General features: G+C 31.9%; 1 protein-coding gene across 1 annotated transcript in view; it reads right to left on the reverse strand.

Annotated features, from left to right (window-relative positions):
- The window catches only part of LOC143045275 (ras association domain-containing protein 2-like), a 35056-nt gene extending 26665 nt beyond the window's left edge, over nt 1-8391 (reverse strand). The window contains exons 1-3 of the mRNA XM_076217659.1: nt 7899-8391; nt 5436-5530; nt 2297-2589 (exon numbers count right to left, since the gene is read on the reverse strand). Of these exons, the coding sequence (XP_076073774.1) occupies nt 2297-2589; nt 5436-5530; nt 7899-7941 (431 nt within the window). The 5' untranslated portion in view covers nt 7942-8391. The remainder of the gene's footprint in view (nt 1-2296; nt 2590-5435; nt 5531-7898) is intronic.
- Between the last annotated feature and the right edge of the window lie 1572 nt (nt 8392-9963).

Below are 9963 nucleotides of genomic sequence, written 5' to 3' on the forward strand. Positions count from 1 at the left end.
CTCCGTAACGACATTTAAAACCTCCATAACGGACAATTCCAGTTCTTACCAACAGCAAACATATAAATGAATGTAAATATTGGAATTAAATGACAAACAAGACAACAGAATTAAACATTTTCTTAGTTAATCGTTATCTAAAAAGCGTAAAGTCCTGTTAGAGAAAAAAAACTTTTTTTCCTTAAATTTCTATCCTCCGTAACGTAAATCAATGATGTCGTCTATGATTGACATCACCTTTTGATTTTTATTAGTAATAATTGATGAACTGATTTGGTATCTATAACAATGTACAAGAATTTCAATTGGTATGATCGTGTTTACATGCATCTTTAGATTTTTTTTATTTGCATAACCTCCGTTACATTGATGAGTCCTACATAATCTTGAAAATGTTTGCCATAAACCGCTGTTAAAGTTACGATTGTCGTCGTAATTACACAAGTTGTGTTGTAGACTATTTTAAATCTAAGAAAATGGCTGATATAACGTTTATTAAACGTTATAATGTTGCTCACATAATAGGGAAAAACAAGTTAACCTACCTTTCTCAAAACAACATTTTTTTTCTCAAAATCTGTATTTTGTTTGTCTGTTTTCTTTATAATAAATGATGTCTGCTACAAAAATGACTTTCGGCAGTGTCGGCAGCCGCTGATACTGATAAAACAAGTCTGACAACTTAACTGTAAATAACTGCGTCACGGAGGTTATTTAAACGGAGGTTAGTTTTATTTACATTATACATGGAAATATGTAACAATATTGTTGAGTTGCTTTCTCAAAACTGATTATTGAGAAGCTTTACGGGTGCTTTCAATGAAATAATCATCATTTTGATTTGTTCTTGGTTAGTGCGTTCCAAAATACGCGTTACGTAGGTTGGATTCTTATATGCGACAATCGAAAAAAAGAGAAAGAGAAGATTTTTTTTTATTTTTCGTTTCATTGCAATAAAAGTTAAAGGCAGGATTTTAAAATTTGATGTATCAACTTTGCTTAAAGTCACTTTGGGCATGATTTCCAATCATATAAATATGTTTTGACTGTACCTAAAGATACGTTACGGTAGGTTATACGTTTATCGGCGACATTAGTTTAATGGGTAAATCAAAGTGTATATTATAACTTTTGATTCTAAAATATTTTTGTGGATAAAAATCAATATAGTGTCAAATAAAAAAACCAAATCTAATCATGATTTAGATGAAATAAAGTATTTTAATTCACACCGATATTTTGAGTTTTTCTTGGCGACATTCGGAATTCGTGTGATTTCCGTATATTGAATAGAAAATCATACAAATATATTTACGATATACATCACAAAAGAATATAATTTTATTTGAGAATACATATTAATCGCTTAGAACACGAAAAAGATTATCTGTGACATATGTTAAGCTTGCATTTTGTGGTTATTTGCCGGCGACACTGAAATTTTGTAATTGTACCCATTTTTTGGGAATGACTGAAAAGTCTATTTCGACTTCAAAATTTAAAATGTTTTCCCATGAACTAAATAATAAATGAATAATATCTGAATCCAAGGATTTTTATAATCATTGACTATTAAAATCCTTGGACTCAGCCCGCCATATGTTCATGGGTTGTCCATGTCTAGAATTTTTAGCCTTGGGAATCATGTTAAATTTAGTAGTAGAAATTGGTTTTGATCTAGCATTCAGCATATACATACTTGTATAATAATCTGTAAAGGCTTTTTATAACTGCCATTTAAATCTTTAGTTTGAGGGGACCATTGTGTTGTTTAATCTTCTTCAACGGTTAGGGTTTCATTTGTATATATATTATTTTGTTTTTGTATTTGTGTGGGTTATTTTTTGTGGGGGAGGCCAGGGGAGAGGGATAACTTCTTGTCTAACTGAAGTTTCAAATCCTTTCTAAATGATTTAGCTGATAAACCCTTATCCTAGTTTAGATTTGAGCTAGTGCTCTGTACAAACATGTTTATTCACCACACATGCTTTATGTGCCTGTCCCAAATTCAGTTTTGTTTTATGGTTGCTGTCTCAGTCTGCAATACTTGTTCTTAGTTTATTCTTTTGCTGGCTGTTGACGGTCGTATGGGCCCTATAGTTGTTTATCTATCCCGGCTCGCCCAATGGCCTCTGATGGAATGCCCAAGTTGTCCTATTGGCAATCATACCACTTCGTTTTTACATATACATGCATAATCATAGTTGGTAAACAAGTCTCTGGTCCCATGCACTAAGGTTTTTTAAAACTTAAAACAAAAACAGATGAACGCGGTCTAGTCAACAAAAATACTCACTCTTTCGATGAAATAGTTTTAATTTTCATTGGAGGCTGAGATTTTGGCCTGTTTATTTTGTTCACATGAGTTCTTTTAGCAACTGGAGTAATGTTTATATCGTTTTTGCTATTTCCAAATTCATAAACCATAACTGGTGAACTTCCATCGTGTCCGTTATAAGTACTCCCAGTTATATTGTCTAATTGATCACTTTTTCTGAAGTTTGCCGGTGATGCGTATCCATATCCCATCATCTGAGGTCCAAATAATGCTGCATAACACGGCTTGTGACAGTAAGGCTTTCTGTCGTGCTGGAAGTAAAAGAAAAACAAATATAATATAAGATATGTAATCATTTAAAAAATCAACTTGAATTATCTTTATTGGATTTCTCGAAACAATATATATATATCTGTATTATATATCCTTTAGAGAAAAGGGTGGACTCACTGAACATTTGGAATCAACTTTTATAGTATTAAACCTTGATTGAATGGTTCACCAATGTTCCTATAATATATGTACATTTATTAAGTCTTTTTTTTAATACCATATTATATATAGCTTCGTATGTGTGTGTGGTTCTATGAGACGTGTCGAGTACAGTACATTATAATAAACCAGGAATCACCTGACGAAAGAAACGTAAAGCCAGTATAAATGGAATCTTTGAGTAGCATCCACCCATGTTATTCTCCAAGAAAAAACTAGTGTGTTCACTTCTTGGTTATCACAAGATGTCTGTACGGAGCGATTTTATTCTAAAACAGATTGCATCATGTGCATAGCGGTATTGATTGTTTAAATGAGTGTGATGTTCTTTACGAAGTTTGAAGCAATACTTATTCAATGTTTTCCAATATTCTATCTATATCACTGTCAAGTAATCAGATGACTCAGCAGGTACTTGTAATATTGTTATTTCTTAAAATCAATAAGCATAATTCAATAATTGATATAGACGATTCCCGTGTGATGCCACAAATATAGCGTTATTTACACAGCAACAAATCAGAGAAAACAAATTAAAAGCACACTCAATTTATAATTCGCAGTGTACATCATATACATGATATATGACATATATATATATAAGAAGATAAAAGTGTATAAAGATATACGAATCTATTGTTTTACATTTGTCATTATGTTGACTTTCAGAGTTTACTATGCGGTATGGGTTTTGCTCATTGTTGAATGTCGCACAGTAACCTATAATAATTAAAATGCTATGTCATTTGGTCTCAGGTGGAACCTGTTGTTTCATTGGCAGTGGTACCAAATCTTATCATTTTTATGTATAAGAAGGCCCATTTGACACTTTTAGATTTTCAATTCGAGTATTAGTACTTATAATTTAGTTTCCATTTCTGCTCATCTAAATGTGTAGCCAAATAGCACGTTGCAGGTTTGCTTCGTGCTTCGTATTTGCCATTGAGTTCATTAGACTAAAAACAATGTTAAAAGATCATAAAATAAACAGCTTTTTGTAGACAACACACAATGATGCATCATTTTGTTACTTCCGATGCGTAATAGCGGTATTGCTTGGACTTTAGAAATGGTCATGACACTTTAAGCAGTATATTGAGACAACGGCTGCTTATCAGTTATATGTTTTCCTGCCACAACAATTTGAAATATGACCCCTGAAAGTTTGAGTGTATGCAAGAGGAAGACAACTAGGAGGCAATCGAATTATAAGGTTAAGAGAGGAGGACAAAATCTGGTAAAATTCTACAAAAACTCTATACAGGAAACTAAAGATTAAGTATCACAAACACCACTATTTAAATCGGAGTTAACTCATGTGATTCGGAAGGGTAAGCAGGTCCTGCACCACAAGTGTATCCCTGCACAGTTGCCGGCAATAATTACATACCCAAAAGGTCAATAACTTACAAGAAGTAATGATATAGAATACGAGATTTTGAACTCGATGGGTTATATGAATGAATTGCCATAATTCATTATATCAACAACCGTTTGCTCATAAATATATACTAGTAATTCAGTTCATTGGCGGATCCGGGTGGTGATGGGGGTCCGGGGTTTGTAAACCCTTTTTTTACGTGAATGCGTTTAAATGGGACATATAGTTGGACTACCCCTTTATCCTGAGTTTAAAAATGGCTGGATACGTCCCTGCAGTTTTGTTGTCAAGCTATAGAGTTATTAAAACAACACATATTGTATAGCTTACAGCAAGGATGTATATATGTTAGTTATACCGGTCATTGCTTACAGCAAGGATGTATATATGTTAGTTATACCGGTCATTGCTTACAGCAAGGATGTATATATGTCTGGTCATTGCTTACAGCAAGGATGTATATATGTTAGTTATACCGGTCATTGCTTACAGCAAGGATGTATATATGTTAGTTATACTGGTCATTGCTTACAGTAAACTTCATTAGCTTACAGCAAGGATGTATATATGTTAGTTATACTGGTCATTGCTTACAGCAAGGATGTATATATGTTAGTTATACCGGTCATTGCTTACAGCAAGGATGTATATATGTTAGTTATACCGGTCATTGCTTACAGCAAAGATGTATATATGTTAGTTATACCGGTCATTGCTTACAGCAAGGATGTATATATGTTAGTTATACCGGTCATTGCTTACAGTAAACTTCATTAGCTTACAACAAGGATGTATATATGTTAGTTATACCGGTCATTGCTTACAGTAAACTTCATTAGCTTACAGCAAGGATGTATATATGTTAGTTATACCGGTCATTGCTTACAGCAAGGATGTATATATGTTAGTTATACCGGTCATTGCTTACAGCAAGGATGTATATATGTTAGTTATACCGGTCATTGCTTACAGCAAGGATGTATATATGTTAGTTATACCGGTCATTGCTTACAGCAAGGATGTATATATGTTAGTTATACCGGTCATTGCTTACAGTAAACTTCATTAGCTTACAACAAGGATGTATATATGTTAGTTATACCGGTCATTGCTTACAGTAAACTTCATTAGCTTACAGCAAGGATGTATATATGTTAGTTATACCGGTCATTGCTTACAGTAAACTTCATGCAGTCAAAATATACACATACTCTATGGCGATAGAGTGTCGTTAAGCAATTTGATATACTATACAGGAGAAGTTTATAAGCTTGTGTTCATTACCTCCGCATGTTGTCCAGCGGACAATATTTTACCACATTCTTCACATCGTAAACAGTTCGGATGCCAGTTCTTTCCTAAAGAAGTTTTTCTTTCAGCTGTAAAAAAAATAGTTTATTTAAGTCACAATATCATATAGCCCATGACATAACTTTTTATAAACCGTTTAATAAAAAATGTACAGTTCTTAACAATTTTGAGTCGTCTTTTCATGCTGACAAACATGAATTAATCATCGTGTCGTTTGTAAATTTAATTTTAAGATAGCAAACGAGTCCTTAATGAACTAATTATACATAAGAAAACTCATAAGCACTGATTCATGGTTTGTTATTCAAAACTATTTAGTATTGACGCATCAATGTCCTCAGCAACGTTCCAGGGAATATAACGGTAACAAACTAAACTAGTCTGTAATTAAACAGATAAAGATTGTTGCAATGTTTGCCGATCAATCGATCGACCTAATCAAAATGTTTTCTCTCATGACAGATCTCCATGCAACAGAAACTTCTCAAATTTCAAAATATGTCAATTCAGTATATATAGATAAAAATTTGCACAAATGTCACGGATGAATCTACACTAAGATACGAACAGCGTTCTTGTATTAGTTATTATCAATTATATTTAGTTTTATTTCCATAAAAGTTTGAGAGCTTCAAAAGTCAAAATCACTCATAGAACATTTAATAAGGAAAATAATGAAGGGCAAAACAGGCAGAAGCTTTGAGTCTGAGATTTCGTCTTAATTTTGTAAAGGGGATTTTTATGAAAACTGTAATATAACAAATAATTATGAGATAACACACAGAGCGTAAATCAATTTACATTTTCATTAAAATTACCGTGTAAAAGATAGGTGTTATATGAATCAAATTTAAATAAAATTTAGTAGATTTGATATTATCTGTTTGCTTAAGGCAAACTGTCATATCATACTCAAACAACTTTATAATCTGAAACTTCAACCTAAACTGCATCAGGTAAAAGTATTTGAACTTAATAAATCGGTGACTTGTAAAGACGTCATTTTCATTTCACAACTGACAGTTTGTATATGTGTATATGTATCCTTGCAGAAAATGGACAAAGTCAGATGTCAACACAAACAACATGAAGACAAATGACATATTTAAAAAACAAAGCCATGTCCAGTCTGGTGTATCAATTAAGACCACTAAAGGTCGAGACATGAAAGGCATTAAACTGACAACAATATACGTTAATTTATATTTGATTACTAAAGACTGAATATCTTGTAGAAAAATAAACCACAAAATTCATGAATCTGCATGTCTTTGCTAAATATTTTTTTTATGAAAAAGAGATGTGAAAAATTAAGAACGACAATTTCTGTCCAACGAATATCATTAACCGTGCATTGCAAGTGAAGTAGACAAGTCAAATGGAAAGATGCAGAATATTTCTAGTAACCATCTATAATGAAATATCTTAACTAACTTGTTTGTAAATATGGAGAAAATATGTTTAACCTTATATGAATGATAATATTTTACATCTTATATCACATCCTTTCACACAATTATTATTACGCAATTATACAAAATACCAACAAAACCAGTAAAAATACATTCCTGTTTTTAGAATCGAGCATTGTGATAACCAAGGAAGTGTAGGTACTTACACACAATTGATGAATTAGAGGGAAATTTAGAATGAAAGACATTGACAAAATATTCAGTGTCCTGCCCTTTTTTATGTGAAAATGCAAAATATTTTAAAGATCCATCCCAATATATATATGACATTTTTCACTTCCCATACTCGCATCCGTTCTCACATTTATGATACATGTATAGTTGACCTTAAAAGTAAACGAAATTATACTACCATCATTTATTCAATAACACAATAAGAGAAATTTTACGAGACCATATGATCGTTTCCATATCATTTACTGGGATCATTTTAACATTCAAGGATCTTGTTTATAATATACACACCCATATTTCTTTACAATTAAGGTGAACACCGAACATGTTATTTTAAATATGTCTTTTTAAGAAAGAATAACAAAATTAAAGTGAATAAGCAGACCAAGTAGTTTTTCAGAAATATCTTGCGTCCTCTTTTCTTATAACTATCCATGACATAAAACGACAAGGTTTTATAGCGAAGATTCCTGTTTTAAGTACTGATATAAACATTGTTAAATACTCCATTCTTAAGATACAAACTAATGTTTAAATCCTCAAATGGAATAAAATTTAAACCAAATAAAATATTAAAGTGGACTTGTAAATGAACGCGGACCAAGTAGAACTCGAACTTCGCACCCTACCAGAAGATCAGATTAGTTTACTTTTGATTTAATTGCATGCCAAAAATATCAAAATATTTATTTTTATTTCACCGACACGATTCCATGATTATTACCACCCGTATAAAAGTCACACCTAAGTAAACATGACCCAAATTTAATCAAAATCTACTTTTACTTACCGAAATATACTGGTTTACCACACTTTTGACAAGTATTGTTCATTCTAGTGTCATTGTCTTCTTAATTCCTCACTATTGTGACGATTTGATGCAGTAATCCATCAAAACATTTGTCAAATACAACATATTATTGATTTACCGGTGTCCCTTTGATACTGCAATACACTAGAGTTCGATCCAATGTGAATGGTGTTTATATTTCTGTCGGGTCAACAATTGTATTTATAAATCTCTAGGCCGGTATGTCCTTTATCACAATTCCTATTTGGTGATTATCCCATTTTGCAACTCCTATTGTATTTAATAAAAGTAGTGAAGTGGGGTTTAAATTTGCTTAAAAATATTTTCATTCAAGTGTAAAATATACCCAAGATCAAGGTGAATATGACTTAAAGGTATATGAAATAACTACGAAACGTCTCTCATCCCTGTAAAATATGTTTTCTTTGTGACTTTTAAATTGTTATTGTATGATACACCACATAAAACGTGTGCCTGTTTTGTCCTATTATTTAATGCATTTTGATATAGTTATCTGTTAATGAATTAAGATTAGCACGTTTCGCCCATAAAATGGATTTGAAACTACATGTATATATAAGTGAAATGAGTACGATATTTTACTAACGGAGAAAACCACTTCTAATATGTTAGCTAAGAATTTGGATTGGCAATCAATTAAAATTTGACAAAAGCATTGCTTGACTGCACTTGGACAAATGGTTTTTGGCGTATTTAGTACATCATAACTCCACCCAACAAATGTATTCCATAGCGATGAAATCAATATACCCCTTAGCCTTTACTAATCTCTCCTGAATAGCGATTAACTGTTCGTTGTGAAAAAATTTAAATAACAATGTAAGGTTTTTTTTCTTTATTTGTAGATTTACACTTAGTTCTCCTTTTACCATATAATACATAAAAAAATATATTTTTCAATCTATAATGACCAATTACAGGAACTATTAAAACCAAGATTTCCTTTTCATGCAGATAAAAACATGCCGCAAAACCAAGTTTTGAGTTTGAGAATTTTGGTCTCACGTCAATCCGTAAAGGACCATCTGACGCTGCAAAATTTAAACGTTACTCTTTGATATCCAGGGACCACTGCTATGGTATTTAATAAATTTTATGATTAATTCAACGGTCAGTGATGCATATTTGATATTTTTTTTCCAAATTTATGTTTTAACACTTCAAAATGTTGTTACAAACCGAATGAAAAAGTAACGAAAATGAGCTTTCCAGTAGAAGAAATGTTCTATAATATCATTTGCAGTATTTGATCCTTCCCGGGAAAAGAGTATCGAGTATTTGTTCCAACCGGAACAGCTATTATGTCATTGTTTATAACAAAGTTTCATGTGGAAAATATGTTATGTGTAAAAAAAAATATGCATAGACAATTGTACACATACTATGGTTTGGTTCTGTAGATTTCAGTAAAGATTAAAGTCTTAAAGACTTTTATGTGTGACATTGATTAGGGAAAAATTGGCTTGTGCCTCTTTCTTATTAACGACATCTGAAACATAAGTGCATAGCTTTTATGATGTTCTTCTCCTATTCTTGGATGAAATCCTCTGAGTACATATATGTATGTTCCTCAGATTCTCGGAAGGGTTCACATATCGGATTAGCCTGCTCCCGACATACAACAACATTTGCATTTTACTATAGTGGTCAAAGCAAAGAAATTCTACTCAGAGAATACATCGTCTAGATCTTAGAAATATATTTTTAACTAATTGTGAAAAACTTGCCAAAATAGTATGTATGACCGCGTTTGTGTTTTAACTTAGGGAAGTCGTAACATAAACCACAAAACAGTGAATCAAACAATTGCCTTCTATTGTCATTTTAGTCGATAAATACAATGCAAATCAAATTGACAAAGTGTCCTTATACAATATGACACAAGTGTTTTGTGCATGTAGTTTGTTTAAAAAGAAACAAGATGACAAGCGGATAATGAATGAAAGATCAATGATAATGCACATTACATAATAACAAAAATTGAAAACTAGTTGCGAAGTAAAAAAAACACGAAATAGAATAG

Source organism: Mytilus galloprovincialis, chromosome 9, assembly GCF_965363235.1.
Source record: "Mytilus galloprovincialis chromosome 9, xbMytGall1.hap1.1, whole genome shotgun sequence".
Classification (NCBI taxonomy): Eukaryota; Metazoa; Mollusca; class Bivalvia; order Mytilida; family Mytilidae; genus Mytilus; species Mytilus galloprovincialis.